The sequence below is a fragment of the Arachis hypogaea genome, chromosome 16 (assembly GCF_003086295.3).
Source record: "Arachis hypogaea cultivar Tifrunner chromosome 16, arahy.Tifrunner.gnm2.J5K5, whole genome shotgun sequence".
Classification (NCBI taxonomy): domain Eukaryota; kingdom Viridiplantae; phylum Streptophyta; class Magnoliopsida; order Fabales; family Fabaceae; genus Arachis; species Arachis hypogaea.
Genome location: NC_092051.1, coordinates 62,738,409 through 62,766,102, shown reverse-complemented (window position 1 = coordinate 62,766,102; position 27,694 = coordinate 62,738,409). Strand labels below are relative to the sequence as shown.

Sequence of the window (27,694 nt, the reverse complement as noted above, 5' to 3'; positions counted from 1 at the left end):
ATTTAACTTACTAATAATAATTATTAATTAATAATAATATGAAAACAATTCCGTTATGTCTAGTAGTCTATAACTCTATATCATTCATACTAGACATTTTTTATATTAGTATTTTTAATAATTAACATACTTTTTTTTTTGTTTTATTAAGTGAAAAATAATTTATTACTGTATTTCTATAAAGAATGTTAAAAGTTTGGCGTACAAATCATATTTAAGTGTTGTTAAAAAAAAGGAGCCTTTTCCCTGGCAATTGTACACAAAACCAGCGCAGCAAGGTGGTGAAAGTCCCAACCGAAAGGGGGCTCGGAGTTGCTTCCTCCTTTTATATAAATTCACATTGGTCACTTTCTTTTCCTATCAATTCTTCTTCTGATAATAATAATAATTCCAATGGCCTCTTCAGCCTCTATTCCCGCTCCTGGTAACAATAAGCTCCTGCTGCGATCTTTTCATTCATTTTCGCTCTCGATCTCTCACACTCTCACTCTCTATCTTCTTTTCGCGATTGTTCCTTTCTTTCTTATCGTTGTTACAGAGGCCGTTCAGGTTCTGGTCTCCTTGCTCGCCGATGATTCCTCCGCCGTCAGAACCGCCTCCATGTCCTCTCTCAAGGACATTGCTGCACTGTAATTCTCTCTCACTGTTCTTCCTTGAATATCCGGTTGAATTTCGGAACTCATGGATGCTTGAACTGTTCTGTAGGAATCCTCTTCTTGTACTCGAGTCTTGCGCCACTGTTTCGCGCGGAGGACGGAGGGTACTCGCCGTTGCTGAGCTCGAATTTACTTATTGAGTTATTAATTTATTCTTTGACAGTGGTGTTTTTGTAACTCTTCCTCTTTATTGTATTCTTTCTTTTTTGCTTGCTTAATTTCTTATTTATATATATATTTTTTCAGCGATTTGGTAACATGGCGGGAGTTTTTAAGGTGATGGCGTTTGGTGTTCATGCTCTTGACAAGGACGACATTGATCCTGCCTTCATGGCTAAGCTTGCTAAGATTGCTACCGCAGAGTTGATTTCTTCTAAGGTGATTTTGTTTTATTTTTTTGTTTGTGTTTTACTTTGGACCTGCAGTAATAGTTGTGTAGCTTGATTTCACTTTGCATCGAATGGTAGTTAATGCTTTCATAGGATGTTCAGCTGCTGCTTAGTTCATCGGAATTAAATGACTTCGGTAAGGTCGGTCCGCATCTACTTAGTAGTTAGTACTAGCTACTAGAAATGAAGTGAGCACATGGATTTGCCTCATGGTCATTTGGAATAAATCTATCAGTTGGTGGATTGCTCTTAATCGTGTCAAGACTCTTAATTGCGGGGAGATACTCCCCCTCCCCCACTCCTTTCTTGAGCTTTCACTAAAACATAAGTACACAACTTCAACAACATTTTACTTTTTAGTAGAGAAGTGTAAGGAGTAAACATGAGCCTATAGCCCAATTAATTAATTCTCACTAGGAGTAGAATTTATTATAAATAGAATAGTAGTAATAGAGTCATGTAACCATGAATTGAGTAATTTGTATCTTTTCTTCTTTGGAATTCCATCAATAGAATTATCTTCTCTCTATTCTCTCCCTCTTCATTCTTCCTAATTTCCCTCTAATTGATTAATTCTTTCCTTATTCAAATTCTTCCCCTTACAAGAAGTTCGATTTATATGATGATAAGACCTATAGAAGTCTCGGTACCATACAGACATAGCAATGTTGGAACACGATAATCTTGTTTGATTTATTGTTTTGCAACTGACTTATATAAGTGGGCAAGATACTGTGTTGTTTGTAAGAGCAATGCTTAACAACATATTACATGATGAAATACAAAAAAAGAAACTAGTCACCATGCTACTATGAATAAGGTAACTAAGAGACTAGGGAAATCAAAAAAGCAAAGCTCATCCATCATGCTGCATTTCGCTAGAAGAGAGCCATAAAGACATCAAGCGGGAAACTTTATCCCATGAATATGGTAGTGGCCAGAATTAAATCCATATATGTATTTACATGTGATTACCATGTAAAATTGATGTATTTTCTTATTTTGAGTCAAATTAATTGCCAAACCAGAGGGTTTGAGAGTTTGGAAGGTATAATAATTTTACCTTGATGCTTTAGTTTATCAAATTTCTTTAATTGCTGTATTAGAAAAGGTAAAGAAGATAAAGGTTTTTCACAATCATTTGTTGATGAAAATTTGAATTTTGGAAGATTATTTCCTGATAAGTAACCATCTAACTCAGGCAATAGTGATTTTAGGTCTCAATTTGGTTGTTCCGTATATATGAGAAAACTGCTTACAGGTATTTCTTTCATTTCCTATTTAAGAAAATAGTGCTGGGGAATCAAGGGGGTAGTAAGTGTGCAAAGGAAGAAATACAAAGACTTGCTTTAAAATGACAGAAGGATTTTTGGGGTCAAACTGAGGTTAAAAGTTACAGGTTTAGGGAAATTTGTGTTACATGCAGGGAATGTTATTGATGGTTTAGGGCTGGTCATGGGTAGATTATTATAATATACATAGGTGGTTAAATAACCCAGAGTTTAGTCACCATGAAATTCACAGAATATGTTACTGAATTTAACATTGGAACTTGCATGGATGGACAAAGGAGTTGTTCTTGGTCTCTGATTACTCATACATACCTTTGAATATGTTTGCATCATTGGTAATGACATTGGACATTAAATATTGTATGTATCAAAGGAATGGGTGTATGCCTAGGCTTGTTAGGATCTAGCTTGACAGCTTTTTGTTGTGAGTGAAACTAATTAAATTGCTCAAGAAGAAGGATGGGGAAAATTTTAAGATACTTCCATTTATGAGTTTGTATTAACGTTTGAGAAAGTGAGATAAGACAGAGGAAATCAGAGAGTGTAACGTGAACATTGTTCATTCTGAATTTTTTGTTTCAGCAAAGCCCTGAATCTGTGCTTATATACCTAGAGGAGAAGCTTGTTCAGCAAGCTAGTGTAAAGGGTCGAAGAGTCCTTACATGCATAAGTTAGTTAGGGGAATATAAAATGTATCCTAGCTGGCACCTGCTCTAACTGCTTGACAGATCAGCTTAACTGTTTATAACTGTTTCTAACTCTTCTAGACTCTTACTCAGCTAACTCTCTAATTGACTAATGCATCAAAGCATATAAGGTATCTAGATCATGAGCATTTGGTTTATGATTGTGTATGGACTAATATGGTGAATTGTGTGGCCCAAATGCATTTTAGCTGTTTCTTATAGTGTGACTCATGACTACGTTGCTTGTTATGATAAATTTAATTTTGAAGACATGAAATTTGGATGTTGAATAAGTAAATGTCGAAGTTGAATTTCCTTCCGAATAGCTGTAAATCCTTATGAGCATTTCCCACCAATTACTGTAATGTCTGTTACATTTAGTAAAATCAGCATACAGGCTGATGGAGGGTAGGTCCACTATAATTGATGAATTTCTGTCTTCCGGGTCATTATTGGTACTTTTTCTGTTCATCTTGAGATATAGTTGATAAGATGTTGTTTCTTACTTTATTGCTTATGCTTTATTGATTCACAGTGATTGCCTTCTGCAGGAATTCAATTCAGATTGGCAACGAGCAGCAACAAGCTTACTTGTTGCAATAGGCTCACATTTACCTGATCTTGTGAGTTATATTTTTCTTTCGAACTTTGACAGTAATTTTATATTATAAAATTGTTAAGTTCAATAAAGAAAGGAAAAGTGAAGTTACATGGTTAAAATGGAGTCCTACTGCCTCTTTGATTGCCTACCAACAAGATAAATTAAGCAGAAAACCTTTTCTTTTTGTTCTATAATTTTTTTATGTTTTGATTTTATTTTTTTAGATTGCCATTGCATAATTTATCAAGTGTTGATTCTTGAAATATTCCAAACTTGGAATATAGCGATATTTTTCTATCTTGCCAAAGTATTATCTCCAAAAAAAATCCTTGGGGTAATGGTTGTGATTTCTTGAGGTCACAGGTTCAACCTATGGAATTAGCCACCGATGCATTTATTATTTTAGGCTACTTACATTATACAGCTTGTGCACCAGGCTGCCAAAGTATTATCACCATTTCTTTTCAACTTCATTTAGCATGCTGCCCTGCATCATGATGATTATTATTATTATTATTATTATTATTATTATTTGCACTGTAGCTAGTTTTCCTGGATGCTGAGCTCAGTTCACAGCCTTCTACCTTAATCTCTTTTAATTTGGTGTTACAGATGATGGAAGAAATCTTTCTTCATTTATCTGGCACAAATTCAGCATTACCAGCTATGGTTCAAATACTTGCAGAATTTGCTTCAACTGATCGTTAGTAATCAAATTTTACTATGTGCTTCAGCTTTTGTTATGAAATTTTCATTAGCTTCTTTCCAGGGGAAGGATCTTGTGGGAAAAAACTGATGTATTTTCTTTCTTTTAAATCTTACACAGCCTTGCAGTTCATTCCACGTTGGAAAGGTGTACTTTCACGAATTTTGCCAATTCTTGGAAATGTGCGCGATACGCAGAGGCCAATTTTCGCAAATGGTGTGGTGATTTTTCGGTTCCTTTGTTTATGATTTCATTATATGTGGTTTCAACGTTGATATCTTTTGATGATTTATCTAAAATTGTTCAATGTTGCACACATAGCACTTGTCTTAATTTTGTGGCCAATTCAATTGCATTTGCAATTACTGCATAGCACTTGTCTTAATTTTGTGGCCAATTCAATTGCATTTGCAATTACTGACTGATGTAAAATTGGTTATCTGTATATAATATATTATATTCTCTAATCTAACCAATAATTTGTATTCTTTACAGCATTTAAGTGTTGGTGTCAAGCTGCTTGGCAACATAGTATAGATTCTCCTTCACATTTTCCCTTGGGTGGTGATGTCATGTGAGATCAATACATAATCTTCCAGTTTGTTTTTAGTCTCTACGTATGCTTATCTTATTTCTTGTCTAAAGGTGAGGGATGTGTCCATGTAGTGCAGGTCATATCTAAATTCCGCTTTTGAACTTCTATTGAGAGTTTGGGCAGCTTCACGGGACTTAAAGGTTTGCTCCTAATCTTTTGTTCTTTTGTTTGTGTCTTTTGCAATGCATGTACAGATTTCTGTATTGATCATGGAAAAGTTTTTATTTGGTTTGCTTGTGATATCTAACTCCGTGTTTATACTAAGTAAATGTTTAATCTGGTCTTTTGATTTAGAAAATTATCCTTAGTAGAAGAAAATTATATATACTTTTTCAATATATTTTCTTGCTTGGATGACAGTGGCATGTTGTATGCCTTTCCCCCTAAAATTGATTGGATCCATTATGGATGTTCCTATTGCATTGCATAATATCCAAAAACAAATTTTGAAAATAATGTGATTTTAACTGTTGATATGTAGTATTGCCTCAGACCACTGTAAATTTTGCATTTCGGAACACATATTATGTTCTGCAGATGAGTTGACCGTACATAAGTAATTTAATGCATCATTTACATGGTCTGATTGTAATGTATCGTTTTCTTATGTGTTTGCTTATTTCAATATTTAAATTTAGGTTCGTGTGGCGTCTGTGGAAGCACTGGGCCAGATGGTTGGTCTCATAACACGGACACAATTAAAGGCAGCTTTACCAAGGCTTGTTCCTACGATATTGGACTTGTAAGATTGATCTGCATAGTACTTTTCAGCCAACGGCCTTATTATTACTGTTCTCTATGGAAAAAACGTTAAGCATTCTATAATATATAAAGAAGGCTCATAATGTCAACATATGTATAGTATAGATTCATGTTCATCTTTTCTGCTATCAGGTACAAAAAGGATCAAGAAATCGCTTTTCTAGCAACGTGTAGTCTCCACAATCTCTTGAATGCCTCTTTGCTGTCAGAAACTGGCCCTCCTATGCTTGATTTTGAGGTAATGATAACATAATGCCATTGTCTATGTCTACAATGCCTACTAATTTTTGTATAGCAATCTGTAATTAGTAGTCACAACTTACCATTTGAACCTGATTTCTTTTTGTATCATTTCATTGTTGGGACTGTAAAGTGCTGAGGTTAATCACGTAGCTCTTACAGATTCTTAAAGGAGTGCAACTTCTTAGTGCTTCTTGTTCTACTAAGAAGTAGGCAAGTGTTGAAGCACAATTTTTTGTCTACATCCCATTAGGGAGAGTGGACAGTTTATAGGCATAGAATATACTACGTCTGTTTGTTTACAGTTGCTTGTCATTCTATAGTTGCCCCTGGATGCCACACTGAAGTCAATGTGTCACATTGGTTTTTACTGGTGTAGCTGTCACTAATTATAGCTGTTGTAGTCAGTAGAATCAATGGTGCAGTATCCCCTTCCCATTCATAGGTTCTGTTCTGGCCAAATTTCAGTAGCCCGAGATCTTCCAGCCATATTCCGTTATCCACTATTGTTCTAGCCAGGTCCTGCTGTGGTTGTTCTGATTTGTTTGGGCATTGCAACCTCTTTTTCTTTGATAAAACTTTTAATTTAAGAGTATGTTTGGTTGGGATTGAATTGGATGGAGTTTTATTTATATATTTGTACTGTAATTGGGGTGGAAATTTTCATCAATGAGATATATGTTTAAACACACACACACACACACACACACACAGAGCATGCACCAGTTGTGGTTTCTTTTAAGTTGCTGCTCTATTCTCCACAAGTGAAATGTGAGAACTAGGTCCTATGAGAAAGATACTTTTTGTGTTGTGCCTTAAACTCTGATGTCCCCATCTTGTTTCTTCCCCCCAAACTAGACTAAGACCTATGCGATATGCGGGGGCTAAATTAATTATGCTATATAGTATAAATTATAATGTGCTATATTGTTTTTTAATAGGTAAAGTGTTATGTTGTCTAGAGATTGATTAGATAGTATGTAAATTAACTTGAACTTGAAGGCTGGTTTGTAAAAAATATTGTACAGAGCATTGATTTAGCAATTTGTATATAATCCAATATAATTATACAACAAAATTTAAATGAGAGGAAATATATTTTATCTTTTAGGGATGTAAATTTATTAATTTTTAAGAAGACATTTTTCTTTTTATATTGTATTTGTACAAAGCTACATCTTTGTTTCTTGTTTCCATCTTTACCTTTTGTTTTGTTTACAGACTTAGTCTTATGTTGTTTTTTTCTCCTTTTTTTATTTTGGCTTCCTGTTGGAGTAGTTTCTTTTCCTTCCTTTGATATGTTCCAATATGGTCTTGTTTGTGTTTTGTAGTGTCTTTTTTGCTCTACATTAAATGCAAGTTCTTCATCTGAAAATGTCTCTTGGATTTGTTTATACTTCTTTCTCCTTCAAGTTTTGATTGGTGTGTTATCTTTGTCTGATGATATTAGTATCGGTGAAGTTGGTTCTTATACTTTTCTAAAGAAAATGTTAGTAATATAGGAACTTTATTTTAAATCAACAATATAAATAATGTTTTGAGGAAGAGGTAGTATGCATTCTTAACATTTGTAACTGAAAATTGTTAGTATTATCAAAGTTTTAATGTAGATGTTAATTGCAGTTAACCGTTACTTTTTAATTCAATTGAGTAATGATTCATATTCTTTGTATTGTTAATATGTAGAAATCCAATTCTCTTTTTATTGCATTGATTCTTAGTTAATTGTTGCCACCTATGCAAAATTGCTGACATAGCACAACTACAAAAGCAATATGGCAGAAGCTTATTTTGTAATAAGTTGGTATCGACTTTTATATAATATAAATAGATAGATAAATAGATTTGCATGCTTGTAGATTGCAATAGATTTGTTCTGTATATATGTGTGTGTTGTGTGCACCGGTGCACGCATGTGCAGAAACATATCCTGTGTTTTTTTTTTTTTTTGTGTTTAGTTGATTCTGCATCGTTTTACTGTATTGTTATAGGTTATATGTTCCTCTTCTGTTAGTTGGATTAGTTATATTTACTGCAACTTTTGGCATTTGTAAATGTTTCTAATTTAAATTGTATGCTTTTCTTTCTGTCGGTGGGTTTGTTATCTGTATTTATTGTTTCTAATTACTTCAGAGATTTAAAACAAAACACCCTTTTCATAAATAAAGTTAAAAATAAACACTCGTTATTTGCAGGATTTGACGCTTACTCTGTCAACACTTCTACCTGTAGTTTCTATAAATAATGACAGCAAAGATCAATCAGATTTCTCAATTGGACTTAAGGTAACACTATCTGTTCTTACTGTAAGATTCCAACCTTATTGAATATTTATGACACTGATTGTTGATGAAAAAGGTTAAATGTTCTTTTTTAATTCAATAATGTTTGGCAGATGTATAATGAGGTGCAACGTTGCTTTCTCACAGTTGGCTTGGTGTATCCAGATGATTTGTTTCTGTTTCTTGTAACTGTAAGTTGTTGAAAATCTAGTTGAAGTGAATTTTCTATTCTGTTGACTTGATAAAAAAGGAAAAGAATAGTAAGCTGAAGGGAGATTAAGTTATACCATGTAAAGCTAAATAACTTGCTAGAAGAAGTTAGACCCAGACTAAATATTAGATGAAGGAAGGCGATCAGTTGAACTAGTTTCTGGTTTGATTTATAGTTGAATCATGTCCTATTTCTTTTACGTATTTTTGTTAGCCTGTGTGTTATGTTGAGGAAGGTGCCTTATTTGCACTGATGTTTCTTCCTTTTCCAAGGAGAAAATTATTTTGTTTCTCCTAATATGATATAAAAGTGTTGCCTTTTTGGCCTACTTTTCTTTTTCTTTCAGAAATGCAGGGTGAAGGAAGAACCATTGACCTTTGGTGGACTTTGTGTTTTGAAGCATCTTTTACCAAGGTTCTTGCTTTTCTGTTGCTGGTGATAATTGTCATGAATCATATTTTCAGAAAGCTTAATTTGTTCGGTAGATACATGAATAGCTTTATACCTTCAAATCGCATCAGGCAATAACATTTTTTTGGGGCTGCAGCCCTGACAATGCTTGGGCCCACTGTATCTTCTACTGAAATTCAGCTTTTATTTGGAAGATTGAGTCGTAAACAAGGATTGAACTCTTGGCCGCATTTGGTTATAGGAACTCTAATACCACCAGGCCATGAACTACCTTACCAAAAAGCTTAGACTATATTTGGGTTGAGGGATATGACTAATTTGGTACCTTTAACAGTTACTGTGTGTAATTATCTTGTGTAAACTGACCTACAATTCTTATCTGAAGGTTATTTGAAGCTTGGCATAGTAAAATACCTCTACTTGTTGAAGCTGTAAAGTCCTTGCTAGAGGAGCCGAGTTTAGGTGTTCGGAAAGCACTTTCTGAGGTAATCCATTATGAACCATGTTCATGTAATTTACTTCTGAACTAACACAGTTTCTTACCCTTCACTTTCTTTTGGTTTTTTCTGCCTTCCTTCTTTTCTTGTAGTTAATTGTGGTTATGGCTTCACATTGTTACTTGGTTGGTTCATCTGGAGAGTTGTTCATTGAGTATCTTGTACGGCACTGTGCTTTAACTGACAATAATCGCAGTGATCTTGACATCCTGAGTAAGAGAGTGGAGGTAAAATTTCTCCCCAATCCTTGCTTCTCAATAAACAAGTGCCACTTGTGTACATATAGCCAACTTTACCTAGTCGGCCAAGGCTTAGTTGTTCTTAATTTTTAGTTTGTGTCATGTTTTTATCTTCTGTCATACCCATAAATTTTGGATTTTTGACAGATGAAAATTAGGGTTGTCACTCCAGGGGAGTTAAGGACAGTATGTGAAAAAGGCCTCCTTCTAGTAACTATCACAATTCCTGAAATGGAGGTTTTTCATTCATTCCTTATCTATCCATTTTGTGCTAGTGATTTCACTTATTTCCTGGGCCTACTGTTTCTGTCAGTTATTTTACGTTGTTGCCTTAGAAAACCTTCTGAATCCATATTGGCTTTCACAGCACGTTCTTTGGCCTTTTTTGTTGCGAATGATTATTCCACGGAGCTACACTGGCGCTGTTGCCACGGTAAAAATTCTTTTACGACTTTTTGTAGGGATATGTGCATATGGGGTGAAAATGAAGGTTAACTGTCGCACGCTTTTCTCAGAATCAGAAGCCATTATCATTATTATTACAGGTTTGCAGGTGTATCTCAGAATTGTGGCGGCACAGATCTTATGGCAATGATATGTTGAGTGAGTGTAAAACACATCCTGATATACCAACTGCTGAGGTAGGATCTCTGGTTGATCTTATTCAAACCCCCTCCCCCCCAAACACAACACACACACCTCCTTCTATATTTATAATTTCATGTAATCTTGGTGAAAATTGTTCACTATATTCAGATCATATTGGTTGACATGTGTATAGGAACTTCTTGCTCGTTTGGTGGTGCTTTTGCATGATCCTCTAGCAAGGGAGCAGTTGCCTACCCAGATTTTAACGGTTAGTATATCAAGTCCATGTGCATCACGCATTTTTCCGTGTGGATTATTCTTTGATGCAAACTAAAACGCAAACTTTTAGCGTGTCATGTGACTAGAGAAATTCTGGTGGTATTGGGAAGGTGATTGTTTTACAATGTTCTAAGCTGTGAACATCAACATTTATCAATCCTGTTTGAGTTTTCAGATGAAACTAAATATATTTACTTGTTTGTTCAGTTTCCTTCCTGGTTTCCAGTACTTTTTTTCTTTCCTTTTTTCCTTTGTTTTTTCAGAACAAATACTAAAACCAAGTGAGAAAGTTGAGGTTTTTTGTAGGATAAGAGGTAACATGTACTTAAAAAGGTTAAAAGATCTGACTAGGTAGGTTCAACTTTAAGATGTATATAAACTATCCTTTTCATAATACTTCCGATATGATCTGATATATTTACTCATCTTACACTCAATATTGTACAATATATTTACTCTTCTTATCACTTGATCTAAAATTCTTGCATTTCCTTGTATGACATACTTTTTGTTTGTAGGTTCTGTGTCTTCTAGCACCCCTGTTTCCGAAAAATGTCAATTTGTTTTGGCAAGATGAGGTAATATTTTATGCGAAACTTGTTGATAGATTGGAACTTAGCTCTTCTTTTGTTTGTTTGTTTTCTTTTAAAAGCCTTAACACGGCAAAGAACAATTTAACATCCCCAGAACAACAACTTTATAAATCAGCAAAAATCCTAAGAAACCATTTTTCATTCTGTATCTTTTTGTAACATAATTTGTCATGGTACTTGTTAAAACTTGCAATTCTTAGATAGCCATTATAGATTAAAGTGCAATTAATTGTGTTTTTGGTAAGCTCTAGATTCCGAAGATGAAGGCCTATGTTAGTGATACAGAAGACTTGAAACAGGATCCATCTTGTCAAGACACTTGGGATGACATGATAATAAATGTGAGTGTCAATCTACTCAGACCCGTTATTATTATGTTACAGTTTTACAATTTGAAAGAAGTGTAAGCAATGTAGTGAAACTTTTGGTTCATTGTATGAGTCTTATAATTTGGGGGACTTGGATCCTTTCATTTGTTCCATATCTCCTCAATTAGTTAAAAGCAAGCAACAAAATAATTTTGTTCTTGAAATGGTCAAACAAGCTTCTGAAATTAACCTGGTTGTAAAAAATTCGCACTGGCTGATAAGTATATTTGATAAGGTTATGTTATGTAAAGCTAATTCAGCTCAATATGATGTCCTAGACTTTCCTTTCGTTATGAAATTTTAATATCATTTATTTAATTTGGATGGCAGTTTCTTGCAGAATCATTGGATTTCATTCAAGATGCAGATTGGGTTATGTCTCTTGGAAATGTGTTCGCTAAGCATTATGAGCTCTACACTTCTGATGATGAACATGCTGCTCTTCTTCACCGGTATAAATGCCCCAGAAACATGCCATGCAAAATATTGCTTTTTATTTGTATTAAAAATTGGTTTCTCCTTATAACAAAGCAAAACAGAAATGGAATCATGTGGTAGTAGATTTTCAACAAAACCTCATGTTATATAACTTAAGGTTCAAATTTTCTATAGTAATAGAATATTATATCCCATTAGTCTTGTTTAGGCAGTTTTTAACCCTTTACTCAAGTCTCAAGGGCATTTCCCGTTCAAGAAAAGGATATTTGTTAGAATCTATGTCTAGTTTAGTTAAACCAGAGAGAACTCGGAAGGTTGGTAGTTCATGGTTGAACTCAGGCCAGTTCTACTGGTTGAAGTTTTCCAGTTTTGGGGTGAGTATTTCTAGTTTGACCCATACGCTTGTAGGGCTCTGGATGCAATTGTGTCAGTTCAATTGTCGTGTACTGGTTTTGGAACACTGAAATCTGTTGCTTTTGATTTATTTACAACTGAAAAGAAGAAATCTGTTGCTTTTGATTTATTTACAACTGAAAAGTAATCTAGTGGATCCTAATTGGTGAGACAAGGTTTTGTTGTTGTTGAAAGCCAATCTAAAGTTGGCATTCAGTCCTTACTGTTTACTTCATTTTCCCTCTTTGTATTCCACTTCCCTCTTTTTGTATAGGAACCTCTGCTGTGTGTCTGTTAGTCATCATGATAAGATTTGGGTTTATGTCAATTGCCAACAATAAGCTGAATTTGCATCAGAAATGGTTGATTCTCTTGCTTATTCTGATGCCACCATTATTTTAGTGTGCATTTATTGGCACTATGGATTTTCCAATCTGGTTCCCTCTATATCTGTGCTGTGAAAAATCTTAGTTGGCATTATCCAGCACTTAAGGGGGTGAAAAATGACATTGATCTTGACCACAGGTGCTTGGGGATTCTGCTTCAAAAGGTTAATGACAGAGCTTATGTCAGTGATAAAATAGATTTGATGTATAAGAAAGCAAACATCGCAATTCCTACAAATAGGCTAGGGTTGGCCAAAGCAATGGGTCTGGTAATTCATTTTTTTTTTTTTCCATTCTTTTGGATTTGTTTCTTTTCCCATTTCCTGTTGTTTCTAAGCTGATTTTCTTTTCTATGTTTTAAGGTTGCTGCTTCTCACTTGGATACAGTGTTGGAGAAGCTAAAGGATATTCTAGACAATGTTGGACAAAGCATATTTCAGAGGTTTATGTCAGACTTATAGGATTGAGTGTATACACTTTCTTTATAGGCTTGCACTAACCTGTTCTTCTGCAGACGAATATAATTTCTTGACCTTCTACAATTCTACCGTGTGTCATGCAAAATGTTCATTGATGGTGTTATAAAATTTTTGTTTCTTACTGGATACAAATATAATCCACTTTTACAACTCTTTTATGTTGTCCCTTCCCAAATCTGTAAGTAATCACTCAGTAGTCTGCATCTGAAAAAATAACAACAGTGCATTATTAACATTTGACATGCTTTTAGAATATTTCTTCTTTTCTCTTCCTTTTAAAATGATTAATTAATTTGAGAATTTGTCTGACCTGACCTGTTTGAAGCTTTCATATTGCAGGATTATGGCATTGTTCTCAGATAGTTTCAGAACAGAAGATTCGGATGATATACATGCTGCTTTGGCTCTAATGTATGGATATGCTGCGAAGTATGCACCATCAACTGTCATTGAAGCTAGAATAAATGCCCTTGTTGTAGGTCATCTTTTCTCTCTGCTTCAGATTTGGTATTCGTTTGAGTAGATCCTTTGTTTCCTTTATTTTTGACCATTCAAAGTGGAAAGAATGTCTTAAGAACCATTCTGGATTTTGTTTTTTGAAGTCAGTTTTAATAATAATGCAGTAAAATAGATTTTAAGACACAAAAAACAAAGAAACATATCTCTTTTGAAATTAAGATGGGAAAAACTAGGGTTTTCTCATGTCCCCCTGAGAAAGTATGTTAATAAAAAATAAAATTACTTAACAGAGTGAAATGCTATGCTTTAGTGTGTTTGTGCTATTATTACAATCAGATAAAGTTGATTTGATTGTACTGTACATTTGTGGACAGGGCACCAACATGCTTTCAAGGCTTCTTAACGTCCATCATCCCAGAGCAAAGCAAGCTGTAATAACTGCAATTGATTTACTAGGTCTGTAATGATCTCATCTGAACTTGAGTATTATTGGATATCATTATCCTTCTTGTCGCTGTAAGCCTGTAACTGTGTCCTTACTACTCTTTTCCTTTTTCTTTTTTATTTATTGTTTTTCAATTATTATTTTTACCTAAAATTGTTGCTTATGGGTTTTCAAAAATCTTCAGAAAGTAAAATTTGGGAAAGTTGCATTTATTTTCCCCTACAGAGGTCTGTAACTCTTCAGAACTTAATTGTTATCAGATCTCATTATCCTTCTTGTTGCTGCAGCTGTGTTATTAGAACTCCTTTTTTTATTTTTTACTTTTTATTTCTTATCTTATCTAACATTGTTGGTTATAATGGCTTTCCAAAAGGATCTTATTTAATGCCCAGTTTTCATGTATAAAGAAACTGGGACGCTTTGTTTCATTTCTTAGCTATTTTTGCTGCCTATTTCATTTTTGTTTTTAATAATTTTTTGGCTGACAAGTATTGCCATCAGAGTGTCATTTCAAGATGTATCTGTGTAATATTTGAGTTGCTTTCAAATTATCTAGTCCTTTCACGGTTTTAAAATTAAAGAAAAGCCCTCGGACAATCATTCATCGCAAGGAACATTTCCAGTATGTTAATGCTCTCTCATTGTCTGTTGAATAGAAGCTGATTTCCAGATCTGTACAACGTTTACTTGAAGTTCAACAGTCAATAATCAAATATCAATTTGATATTGCCTGATATGTTTGTGAGCATGATGTGATTTTCGATGATATAGGTAGTGCTGTCATTAATGCTGCTGAAACTGGTGCACCATTTCCACTGAAAAGGAGGGATGTATTGCTTGATTATATCTTAACTTTAATGGGACGGGATGATAACGATGGCTTTGCTGATTACAATGAACTTCTGCGTACTCAGGTCTATAAAATGATGTTCAGTGATTTCTCCTAAGGTGAAGTCACTTGTGAATTTAACCTGGGAATGTTTTCTTTTTTTAATTTATGTTTTCTATTATATTTTATTTAGGCCATCGCAATAAGTGCCTGCACTACGTTGGTGTCTGTAGAGCCAAAACTTACAGTTGAAACTAGAAACCATGTATTGAAGGTATGGACTTTCATTTGATTTTGTGAACGTACTGTTGGCAATTTTGCTGCCATCTGAGTTTGATGATGAATTTGGCAGGCTACGTTAGGGTTTTTTGCAGTACCAAATGATCCAGTTGATGTTGTCAATCCCCTGATAGAAAACCTGATAACACTCTTATGTGCAATTCTTCTTACTAGGTAATTTAAGTTAAAAACCCTATTTGATATAATTTTCTGGTCTTCTTGTCATTGTTTGATATCCTCTGCTTCATTTTATTTTCATCGTTCCCATAGTTTTCTTTTTCAAAAAAAATAAAAAATAAGAACTTCAGCAGTACTTATTCTTAGATCTGTTTAATTGTACTGTGAGCACTTTTGTCTTGCATTTTAACAAAATGATCTCGGTTGCCTCTCACTCTGTGTCTCTATATGTCATATGACACATGCTCATTCAATGAATCATTGAAAAGTTGATGTTTGCCCATGATATCTCTTTTGTGTAAACTTGTTTTTCGTTTGTGCAAATTAATAATAACAACAAAATCCATATTTTTAGTGGAGAAGATGGAAGAAGTCGAGCAGAGCTGCTACTTCTTATGTTGAGGCAAATTGATCAATTCGTCTCTTCTCCTATTGAGTACCAAAGGAAAAGAGGTTGTCTTGCAGTCCATGAGATGCTTCTCAAGTTTCGGATGATTTGTGTTAGCGGGCATTGTGCACTGGGATGCCAGGGGAGTTGTGCACATAACAAGCAAATTGACCGAATTGTATTTGGGAATTTTTCAAAGCTACCATGTAAATATATTCCTTTAAACCACTTTGAAGTGTTTCATTGATATGCACTCTAGTATATACTTAATTGTATCGCTTCTGAACTGGCAGCTGCATTTGTATTGCCAAGTCGTGAAGCTTTATGTTTGGGAGATAGGGTAATTGTGTATCTTCCACGATGTGCAGACGTGAATTCTGAAGTCAGAAAAATATCTGCAGAAGTAAGCAACTGAGGCTTTTGTCTCTTATGTGAAAAGGCACAGCCTCTCATTAAATTTTTGTGTAGCTTCTGGATTAATATAATATTTATATGAAATATAAAACCTTGCTTTCTAGTGTTTGCCTTCTGTATTAATAAGGTAGCTGAATGTAGCTGAATCAGTTTTCATCTTATATACAAGATGAGAGTAGCTTATTGGAAATACAATGATAAGTTAGTTACTGATCTGTCCTAGCCGGCGGAGGTGGTTACACTGCCCTAGTTTTACTCTACTTGGACTTACAGTCACTACAGCTGCTTCTAAATTGCTCTATTATGCACAGTGCATTGTTATATTGTTCTTGAATAATCTCATTAATTGTTCTGTTGTGCAGATTCTTGATCAACTCTTTAGCATCTCTCTTTCACTTCCGAGACCTGCTGGTTCATTGATATCTTCTGAAGATATAGAATTGTCATATAGTTCTTTGTCCTCTCTTGAGGATGTAATAGCCATATTGAGGAATGTAAGCTCATTAGCTACCTGGTGTATTGCCTCGCTTCTCCTCATTTTTCTTATATAAATGCTGATGGGCAATATTGCTACTAATGATTTTCATGGTTCTCATTAATATACAGGATACTTCTATTGATCCATCAGAAGTTTTCAATAGGATTGTTTCCTCGCTTTGCATTCTGCTGACAAAAGATGAGGCAATTGTTGTATTCTCTTGTCATATGTCTGTCTCTCTGTTTATAAGGTATAACTAAAAATTGTCTTTATGTTCTCTTACAGCTGGTAGCTACACTGCATGGTTGCTCAGTAGCCTTAAATGATAAGATCAAGCAGTCAGCTGAAGGGGCTATTCAAGCCGTTGTTGAGTTTGTTTCGAGAAGAGGGAGGGAGCTTTCTGAGTTTGATATCTCAAGGTTTGAAGCAGACCTTGTATACAAGTTATGTTATGGAACAATCTTAAACTCATTTTCTTGTGAGGTTGATTGTGAGCATAAGTTGTGGACATATATGTATTTACAGGACGACACAATCATTGATCTCTGCCACTGTGCATGCAAGTGATAAACACTTGCGTGTGGAGACCCTGGGAGCTGTATCCTTGAAATTTTTAATTTGATAAATCTCAGTCTTGAAAGGGGTAAATTTTTTTATTACTAGTTTATATTATTTGAATCATAGTTTTTTTTATTTTATTTTTTGTGAAAAAAGGTTTCTTATGGATGTCCTTTTCAAGTTGTTTGCCTCTGGCAGATTTTTCCTTTACTGTAGAAAGATTTCTTCTTTGGCTGAAAACACTAGTCCAAGTACTGTTTTTGATGAAGTTCTGGCTACGGCTGGCAAGGATATAGTCTCGAAGGATATATCTAGGCTACGCGGTGGTTGGCCTATGCAGGATGCTTTCTATGTAAGTCTGCTGATCTGCTTTCATGTGGCGTAAGAACACTTAGTTCAAACAGAAGACCATGCTGTGGGTGACAATATTTTTGATAGAACTCAAAAGCATCAATTTATTCATGTAACGAGAACCATTCTAACCCAGTCAGATTGTAGAACACTCTTGGTTCCTATTGCTTAGGATTTCATGTTCTTGCTTAAATTGTGACTGAGCATTGCTGATTCATTATATCTCTGTTCCTACTTTTCCTTTTGTCTTTCTCAGTATATTATTCTTTCAAATGCCATTGGTTTTGTTTTGCTTTTGTATAGGGGAACCCTTATCCCCAATTTGTATTACCCTTCTCCTCATCTTAATATAATTCTTTTTTTGTCAAAAAATAAAAAAATAAAAAAACAAAGAAAAAAGATTAGAAGAAGAAATGTGATCTTGTTTGAAGGATATGTTTGACATAGTAATTTGTTTGGGGAATTGTTTCTTGCAGGCATTTTCTCAGCACATGGTACTCTCAGTTACATTTCTAGAACATGTAATGTCTGCCCTTAGTCAGACTCCTATCGTTAAAGGTGATGCATATAGAGTTGAGGATAGCCAGGTTGACAATAATATAGAGAATGGCAATCTTCAAGCTGCAATTTTTGCCCTTACTGCTTTCTTCAGGTTTGTATTATCACCTACATCTGTTGGATTGAGTATATATAGATGACCCAACAGCTTCGCAAACCTTTATTTGATTTAGAGGAGGTGGAAAAATTGGGAAGAGGGCTGCTGAGCAAAATTATGCTTCTGTTCTTTCTGAGCTTACGCTGCAACTTGGAAGCTGCCATGGTTTAGCTAACTCTGGCCAGCAGGAGCCATTGCGGTGAGAATCTAGTATTATTATTTGCATGCTGGCGTCGACATTGTGCTGCATGTCAGCTATTCTCTTATATTTAGGATTAGCTAAAAGGTGCCCTAAGGACACTTGTTAAAAAAGACAATAATGTAAACTTTTAAAATTTGTTATGTCTTTAATGCATTGGAAATATACAAAACTTTTCATTTCCATAAGTTTTAATGAGATTTTTCCGTGTTGTGTAACGAGCTTATTTCCTTTATAGTGTAAACGAAATACGTGTAATATTATTTCGTTTATACTGTAAACGAAATAAAACATAGAGTGCATTTTCATAAAAAAGCTTAAAAATGTTTATTTCGGTAAATAAAACATTTATTTAATTTACTTAAAAAAAAATCCATTTAAATGACAGAGATAATAAAATATACAGAAGTAAAGAAAATTATTTTAGTAGATGGTTGAATTATCTCTAGGGGTGACTCTACCAAGGATCCTTAGCATGAATAAGCATAAACTCTTGGATATGTTAAGTGAATCATTATATATTTTAGTATGCCCCCGTATCGAAGAGTGGCTTTGGCTTGAGCTTTTAACAATACACAGCCCACCTAAATCGTGCTGAAAGTCAACTTATTCTATTTAGAGAAAATGAGGTGTTAACTCTAGACCACTACACTCTAGAGATTCTGATATGTTATGAACCATATTAATAGAGTGAGCTGAGCCTTAGTTCTAGAAGACTCTAGAAAGTGTAGGAGGGTCAGAATCTGTTAGACTAGTTAGGAAACTTAACTAAAGAGCAGTTAGAGATATTGTAACTAAAGATTAGAATGACTTCACACCTCTATATATAGTGAACTGAGCACAAACTCAGTAACAATAACAGAATTTAGTTTCTCTCTCTCCCTCCCTCTCTCTCTCTCTCTCTCTCTCTCTCTCTCTCTCTCTCTCTGTGACGACTAGTAAACATAGAATTTGTATTTAAAAGTTATGTTGCCACTCTTATATAACTATGAGTGCTATTCCACTTGTGAATCCTGTGTTTGATTCCCTTTTCTCCTCTTGTGCAGGAATCTTCTAACTGCATTCCAAGCATTTTGTGAATGTGTTGGTGACCTCGAGATGGGCAAGGTATACGTTTTCAAATTGCTCCTTTTTAGGGATTTAAGATATGGTCTTGGAAGTGAAAGAATATGACAAACTATTTCTTTGTTCAGATTTTAGCGAGAGATGGTGAATTATCTGAAAATGAGAGGTGGATTAATCTCATTGGAGATATAGCTGGCTGCATATCTATAAAACGACCAAAAGAGGTTATGCCATATATCTAATTACATTCCTCTTTATAATAGTCAGATACGTTGCACAGTGAAAAAGAAATTTCTGATGTTTAGTATTAGAATTTTTTTACTTAGCTTTATCAGTTGATAGTTTTGGAAATATAAATCAAAACCATTCTAGATGTTCTCTGACAGCTGAAGCTTTTAGGTGGATTTAGGATTTTGAATTGTATGATAAACTATTCTGTCTTTTGGTAAGTTATTAGGAGTTCAATCCTAACTTCCTTTTTAATTCTGGGTGAACTTATATTGTTCTGTGTTTTCTTATCATCTTCCTTAGAAGGGTACCTGACTTTCACTATAATCATCTTTTCCTATAATAGTCCAAAATTGACTGAAGTTTCAAGTAATGAGTAGGAAGACATCCTTGGAACATTCTTACCACCAGAAGTGATTATGGTGTTTTATTTTTTGAATTTAGTCCCACCTTCTGTTTTGTGCCTGCAATGTTATTAACCTTTTTCTTCGTTCTCCTCCTATTTTTAATAACTTGTGTGGTTGTCTTATCACCTTTTGTTGCCTTTAAAAATTTCCTTCTATAAAATAGTGGAAAATTTTGACAAATTTCTTTTCTGGATGAAAACATAGGTGCAAAATATTTGTCTAGTTTTGACGAAATCATTGGATCGACCACTGAAATACCAAAGAGAAGCTGCCGCAGCTGCATTGTCAGAATTCGTTCGTTATAGGTGCATATATAATGATAGTTTTAATAAGTTTCCTCATGGTGGTGCTGGAATATTTTACTTGTCGATGTTTTCCAGAACATTACATGTGTCTTTTATTTATAAACTTCTTTTTAGACAATGGGTTCATCATCTCAGCATGCAATAGAGCGTGGAGGTACAATAAGATCATAACAAAAACAAATAAGAGTTGTAATTGTAATGCATGAGCTATTTACCCCCAAGGCCAGTCGTGACAAATTTGTCATCAATAAGAAAACTCAAAGATATTTTAGTTACTCAAGAAAAACCACGCAATCCTTCACTTATACTATTGCATGCATAGCAACATAAATATACTGAGAATGATTGAATTTCAGGAAAGGATTATTGTCCCTATATTGGATTGTGATGGCTATTTCTGTGTGTGCATAAACAATTGCTTTTGATCGTTGAAGATATTAAGGAGTGCTATTGATGCCAGACGTGATCTTTTTTTGGTTTCTGTTAACATATCAATATCATTTGTGGTGCTCAGAATAGTCAAAGCTTTTGACAGGGTTGGTTGTTGACATGGTATTGATGTATCATGTGCTTAGGAGTTTTGATCCTTCCCATCCCCTATCTTTCATAACTTAGGACTATTAGTTATTGCAATTTATGGTCTTAAAATTACTGCTACTTATTCACATTTTAAAGTTGTTACGTGGATGTTCTTATTGTTCTCATTATCAATTGTACAGCGGAGGACTTGGTTCTTGTCTGGAGCAAATGGTTGAGGTTTTATGTCGACATGTATCGGACGAGTCCTCAACTGTTAGGCGTTTATGTTTGAGAGGTTTAGTGCAGGTCTCATCTTTCAACATATGATATAGTGTTTACAGTTATAATGTTGTTCACATAGATTGGCTACTTTTAAATTGTTGTTTGTTTGCTAATTATAGTGGGTTTCATATTGATAGATTCTTTTTAGATGTTTGATTGCTTGCTAATTATATGCTCTTTTTCCAAGAGCTGGGTGTCCTATCCAAGGGAATCTGCATATACTGGCCACATTTTCCTGTTTGTCAATTTTGGAAGATTCACATTTATTTGAAGAGTATAATAAATAAAAACTGTATATACTGTTTTAAACAACAAGCCCCGGCTTTATTGTCATTATTGATAAGCTTATTGTAGGGCAATCTTAATAATCTACACATCTGACCCGTAAACGTGTCTTCATTTGGTCGTTGGTCATGTCTAACTCCCCAAGTGTTTATGTTGCAGATTCCATCTATTCATATCCTGAAGTATACATCTCAAGTCTTGGGTGTTATACTAGCTTTGCTTGATGATTCTGATGAATCTGTACAACTGACTGCAGTATCATGCTTACTGATGGTATAGTTCTCGTCCTGTTACTTGTCCATCCTATCTAAATTCTGTTGCTTACTTTTGCTTTTTGGCTTATTGCAGATTCTTGAATCTTCACCTGATGATGCAGTTGAGCCCATTTTGCTTAATCTTTCAGTACGGTTGAGGAATCTTCAAGTGGGTCAATTTACTATCCTCAGTACTACCATCTTCCTCTCCCCTCCTCCCCCCCCACCCCCCTTTTTCCCTCTTTCTCCTCCTAGCTCCCTCTTCTCTTTTTTTTTTTTTTGTGTGTGTGTAGGTTTCTCGTAATTACCATGATGTAAGGAACCTAAACACTAATAGAGTGTATGGAAATGAAGCGTAATAGGGGAAATGGACTTATAAAGAGAATTAGAGAGTAGGGGGTATCAAGTGCAACCAGTTCTGAGAAAAAGGGAGCTCTTCATTTTGGGAACCATCTTAACAGAGTGGGAGCTGCTATAGTGCTCAATTTGGGTTTCTTTCAATTTCTGCATACATATAGTCATATCTTCTTCCTCATAAACTGATATTACACTGATAATGTACATACTGTATCACCCTTGGTGTAGTTTCTAGTAGATTCATTAATCATTTCCCCCCTCTTGTGCATGTTCACTTAAGATTTTCTCTTAGTCTTCATGTCTAGTTGTAGCATTAAGCAGACTGGATTGGTTTATTACTTTGTTTTAAATATCTTTATTGGTTTCGTTTATTTTATATATATTCAGGTTGTATTTGGGTGATGGATTCTCAAATTTAAGGAAATTTAGAACTTGGAATTCAAATGCATCAATTTAATTCCCATCATTTTGAGAAATATGTTCTCAGAAAAACAAGACATTCACTCCATTTAAAAATATACTTTGATTGGATAATGAAAATAACTCCATAACTTTGGACAATGGTCGCCGTGGACAATTGTCAGGGAACGGGTGGTGAGCAGCGGCAGGGAGCATTGACGGACTGCATCAAGTGTCGGCAATGGGCAGGCAGAAGCTAGTGTGAAAGAGTCATGAGAGTCTTAAGGCATGGAAGAGAGGAAGTAATGTTAGAATTCCCTTCATGATGGTGGAGTTTGAAATCCACTATTTTAGGGGTACATAAAATAGCTCATAGAAATCCTTGGGATTCGTAAATTCCTTTGGAATAAGTATCCAATAAAGGATTTCTCTCCAAATCAATTTAAATGATAAATATCCTAAAAATTGCACTCCCTCTAGAATACTCATCCAAACACAACCTCAGAGTGTAGTCTGTTTCCCCAAAATTTAATTATTAGTACAAGATTCCTAAGATAATTTAATCTTTCAGGTTGTAGTATTTAATTTGGTTTTATACTCATCCAAACACAACCTCAGAGTGTAGTCTGTTTCCCCAAAATTTAATTATTAGTACAAGATTCCTAAGATAATTTAATCTTTCAGGTTGTAGTATTTAATTTGGTTTTAGTTTAGAAACCACTGACCACTCTCTCTTGTCGAGTTGTTTAGTTTGTACCTCTCTTATGTCAGGATATGAGGCAATCCTGTTGTTTCTGGATATCTTATCTTCTCCAGTTTTTTTTGTTATCCGTCAATCTAATTCTTCTTTTATAAAAGGGGAAAACTTATAACACTGTTAATTTGTTTAGGAAATAATAGCCACTTCTAGACAGCTTTAACCAACTTGGTTAAGAAATTGTTAAAAACAGGCAAGCATGAACGTCAAGATGCGAGCAAATTCTTTTGCGGCATTTGGAGCTCTTAGCAGCTATGGCATTGGGGCACTAAAGGATGCCTTTGTTGAGCAGGTATATTTCTAACTCTTGTTGTTTTGTGTTTTATTCTTTTCTTTCCCTGACTCTAAATCTAGTTCCACCTGTTCAATAGAGAATTAGTATATCTATAGTTTCAGGAATGGGTATCGTAGCTGTGGAACAGCAAATGGCATTTACCTTTCATAATAAGATCTTGTTCTGTCTGGTTTTTCTGGCTTTGATGTGATTTCCCATTCTGTTATGTTTCTTTATTTCCACGAACTATTTGGTGACAACTAGGATATTGCACTCTCCATGATCTGTGGTTAACTTAGCATAGTGATATAACCAAAAAAAAAAAAAAAAAAGAAAAGTAAAGAAAAAAAAAACGAGAATAAATAAAAAAGGAACTTATAGCATAGGAATAACTGCAGTTTGTTCACTTAAATCATTGGTAAAAAGTTTACCAGGTGGCCATACCACTGTTAAACAACAATCCTTTTCTTTCACACGTTGAAGCCCTAGCAATGCCAGCACTTTTCTCCTTCATCTTGACAAATAAACCATAGTTTAGTTTCTACTTCTATTAGAAGGTTTGCTCAAATCTGACAGTATTTGACTCCTTTTGGATTTTTGGCCTTCAAGACCTTTATGACAGTATTTGACTCATTATGGTTTTGGACATTCTTTGATAAGTACATGCGTCTCTTACAAATATAACGTCACCATGTGTCAAATCTTTTTGGGATAAAATAAGAAGGAAGAAAGTTTCACATATTTTGACTTCATATGCCTCGTCATTTGAAGATTTTGGTTGCGTAATTCCCCCCTGAAATGATGTCATATAATTATCTTTCCAATATGTCAGAGCGCTTATTCATTGCCATTGATGGTCTTTTCAAGGTACATGCTGCTCTCCCTCGTCTGGTTTTGCATCTTCATGATGAAGATGCTGGTGTTCGATTGGCCTGTCGGGTAATCAGCTACTATCTTGGAATTTCTTGAATTGGAGACTTGCAAAGAAGCTTGTAATGGAATTAATTATTTCTTTTTGAAACATGCTGACTTTCAGAATACACTGAAACGAGTTTTCCCTTTGATGGAAATTGAAGGATTGCTTGCCTTGCTCAACACACAGAGCTTTCTTTCTGATCACCGGTAGGTTTTGACAGATCTTAAATTTGCTTTGTTTTTGTTGAAAGAATTTTCTTTTTAGAATTTATCAAACCCATGTTTGTGACTTCAGAAGTGACTATGAGGACTTTCTCCGCGACATTGCAAAACAATTTATTCAGCATCTTCCCTCCAGAGTTGATACTTATATGGCAGCAACAGTGCAGGTTCATAAAAGCTCATATCTCTGTTGGACTTAGGTTATCTTATGCTGCTGCTATACGCCATAACTTACTTATCCTGGATGACGCAGGCTTTTGATGCACCGTGGCCCGCAATTCAAGCAAATGCTATATACTTCTCCAGCAGCATTCTTTCTTTATCAGACAATCATCATATTTTAGCTATCTACCATGCACAGGTCTTTCCTGTATATCTTATACCATTTTCAGGCTCTTAATTATTAACTAAATCTGAAGTTTGACAAAGATGCGCCCATTGTTTTTAGGTATTTGGTATGCTAGTGGGAGACCTGAGTCGATCACCTGATGCAATTGTTAGAGCAACGTGCTCTTCTGCTTTGGGCTTGTTGCTGAAATCCTCCAACACATTATCATGGAGAGCAGTTTCCCCTGATCGGTCAGACTCAACTTCCAGGAACCACGATTTGGAGTCTACACCGAACCAGCAAATACAAACTGAAACTTAAGAATACCGGATTCATGAATTGGCTATGGCCTATGAGCTTGAAGCGATGTGATTGAAAGTCATGTGTCTTGGTCTCGCTATGGGTAGATACCGTTCTCCTTCATAATATGTACAGCCTTTCTGTCAAATTTTCCCGTGGCCTTAGTTGTAAAGTTTGAAGAGCTCTTCTTTTCTTTTTGGTGCGTCTGAAGTAAAAGAAAACAAGCCAAGGCAAGACTAGAAGCCCTAGGGAAGCCAATACCTACGGCAACTGCAAGAAACACTGGTGTTCATTAATGGTGTTCATTGTGCAGCCAGCAGATTCTAATGTACATTAGCTATCCAGTCGTCGTAATTTGTGTATATTGTTCTATATTGATTACATTTTCATGTAATATAACTGATACACTATTTGGAGGCGCTATCTTGTCATTGATTACATCAAGCAGCTTTTCTAAATTTAAGCATTTTCCAATTTTGACGGTGTTCTGTGATTTGTTTATAACTTTTTTACATGTATATTATGTAAAGAAATGTTTCTAATTTCTAAACTTAACCAGTTAATTATGTTTCTAAACTATTTTCTCTTTCAGAGAAAGGGCATGGCTAAATCATATTTATATGGACACTAATTCGGCTTAGAGTCGATTGGATTATATCAAGGTTTTGAAAATTGGACTGGTCATTGGTGCGTGAAATTGAACTCCGCAATATTCGCACAGAACGACCGGCAAGTACACCGGGTCGTCCAAGTAATACCTTAGGTGAGTGAGGGTCGAATTCCACGGAGATTGTCGGATTGAGCAAGTAATGGTTATCTTGTAAATCTTAGTCAGGCGATTAGAAAATATGGTTGTTGGTTGAAAGCATAAACGAAAAGTAAAGCAAACGAAATACCAGATTAGTGTAAGCAATAAGAGGTTTAGTTAAGGCTTCGGAGATGCGTATTCTTTCTGGATTAACTTTTTTCATTGTCTACTTCAATAACGAATGATTCATTCAATGGCAGTCGTAATTGACTAACTCATGTAGCATCCTCATCAAATTAGTCTCTTCTAAACCATAGCAGTCCACCATATCCGAGCAACTCATGTAGCATCCTCATCAAGTTAACTCATGACTTCCCACTATAGCCGAAGGTGAAGACCTAAGCAATCCACTCCCCTTCATGATCCTACTCAAAACGCCACAGACAAGGTCGGATCTTCTGGATCAGGGAACGCTGTTTCTCAGACTCTAGCCTTAACGCCACAGAGACCGCGGTAACCCACGGTCAACGGAATTTTATGTCACTTATTCAAAGTCGCCCAGGCACGCTCTTGGAATCTGCAGTGCACTCTTTAGTTGTGGTTCAATGCTATTTGGGTCTGGACTCACACGGAACCCATGTAGAACAAGGATGATTGTCACGGGTCATCCTTAATTCATGAGATGGAGAACGAAAGTGCACAAGAGAATGGAATCAAACGTGTATTGAAATAGAAACAGTAATATTATTAATCCAATAGACTTAGCAAAGCTCCTAACCCTAACTTAGGAGGTTATCGACCCATAGCTTACAGAAAATAGTAGTTAATTTCAAAAAGTGGTGGGAGAAGATCCTAAACAAGGGTGATCTTCTCCTATATATAATAACCTAATGACTCCGAAGTACAAAAAGTATGATAGACTAGACTAAAGGTACGTAAGTCCACTCTTAGGCCCACTTTGGTTGAGTACTTGGGCTGAGCTTGGCATCCAACTTGAGGAATAGGTGTTAAGCCACGCTACCTTGTGCTTGGGATGGTGTTGAACTCCCCAAAGGGGGTGCTTCTTGGGCGTTCAATGCTGGCTTGTCTCCTTGGGGCATTGAACGCCAGAAAGGGGGTAGGTCTTAGGCGTTCAACGCCCAGTATGGGCAGACTCCGTCCAAGAAAAGTATAGACCATCATATATTGCTAAAAAGCTCTAAAAGTTAACTTTCCAACGTCGTTGAGAACGCATCATTTGGACCTCTGTAGCTCCAAAAATGCTTGTTTGAGTGCATGGAGATCAGAATCAGACAACATCTGCTACGCTTTCCTTGTCTCTAAATTGGACTTTGCCAAAGCTCCTTAATTTCAGCCAGAAATCACCTGAAATCATCATAAAACACAACAACTCAAAGTAGAATCCAAAAATGTGAATTTTGCACTAAAACCTATGAAAATGTAATGAAACTTAAACAAAATATAACTAAAACAATATGAATATGATGCCAAAATGCGTATAAAATATCCGCTCATCAGAACTCCAAACTTAAACTATTGCTTATCCCCAAGCAACCAAAAATAATCTAGGATTAAAAAGAAGAGAAAGGCACAATAAATCTCAGAGTTTCCAATGAAGCTCGGTTCTAATTGATGAGCGGGGCTAGCAACCATTTACTTCTAAACAGTTTTGGCATCTCACTATCCTTTGAAGCTCAGAAGTGTTAGCACCCTTAGGAACTCAGAA

General features: G+C 35.2%; 1 protein-coding gene across 14 annotated transcripts; it reads left to right on the top strand.

Annotated features, from left to right (window-relative positions):
- The first annotated feature begins 210 nt into the window (after positions 1 to 210).
- Positions 211 to 25,694, top strand: LOC112754296 (protein SHOOT GRAVITROPISM 6). Of its 14 annotated transcripts, XR_011874306.1 has the most exons (52): positions 244 to 424; positions 539 to 629; positions 706 to 760; positions 903 to 1,034; positions 3,575 to 3,646; positions 4,237 to 4,327; positions 4,451 to 4,546; positions 4,826 to 4,904; positions 5,002 to 5,065; positions 5,564 to 5,667; positions 5,820 to 5,925; positions 8,123 to 8,212; positions 8,323 to 8,400; positions 8,767 to 8,834; positions 9,217 to 9,316; positions 9,421 to 9,555; positions 9,715 to 9,804; positions 9,935 to 10,000; positions 10,113 to 10,208; positions 10,349 to 10,423; positions 10,953 to 11,012; positions 11,279 to 11,368; positions 11,726 to 11,847; positions 12,752 to 12,881; positions 12,975 to 13,054; positions 13,431 to 13,566; positions 13,925 to 14,006; positions 14,767 to 14,909; positions 15,018 to 15,098; positions 15,177 to 15,277; positions 15,636 to 15,874; positions 15,962 to 16,071; positions 16,445 to 16,576; positions 16,689 to 16,763; positions 16,846 to 16,979; positions 17,086 to 17,158; positions 17,339 to 17,470; positions 17,946 to 18,121; positions 18,201 to 18,323; positions 19,370 to 19,430; positions 19,517 to 19,612; positions 20,228 to 20,328; positions 21,048 to 21,153; positions 21,574 to 21,687; positions 21,763 to 21,837; positions 22,610 to 22,731; positions 23,375 to 23,473; positions 24,323 to 24,394; positions 24,492 to 24,577; positions 24,666 to 24,759; positions 24,846 to 24,953; positions 25,041 to 25,694. XR_011874306.1 is itself a non-coding variant. In XM_025801896.3 (51 exons), exons 1-51 carry the CDS (start codon positions 394 to 396, stop codon positions 25,239 to 25,241), a joined length of 5,151 nt encoding a protein of 1,716 aa, XP_025657681.1. In that variant the 5' UTR covers positions 211 to 393; the 3' UTR covers positions 25,242 to 25,694. The 14 variants fall into 14 exon arrangements, 5 of the variants coding, with proteins under 5 accessions (XP_025657681.1, XP_025657683.1, XP_025657684.1 ...); XM_025801896.3 differs by lacking the exon at positions 22,610 to 22,731 and having other exon boundaries at positions 211 to 424; XR_011874309.1 differs by lacking the exon at positions 22,610 to 22,731 and having other exon boundaries at positions 21,048 to 21,142.
- Positions 25,695 to 27,694: the final 2,000 nt, after the last annotated feature.

Coding starts and splice junctions, on each gene's coding strand:
- LOC112754296 (XM_025801896.3), top strand. CDS start 394: ATGGCCTCTTCAGCCTCTATTCCCGCTCCTG. Junction 761..902: donor TTTCGCGCGGAGGACGGAGG/GTACTCGCCGTT, acceptor ATATTTTTTCAG/CGATTTGGTAACATGGCGGG. Junction 18,324..19,369: donor GGCCAGCAGGAGCCATTGCG/GTGAGAATCTAG, acceptor CCTCTTGTGCAG/GAATCTTCTAACTGCATTCC.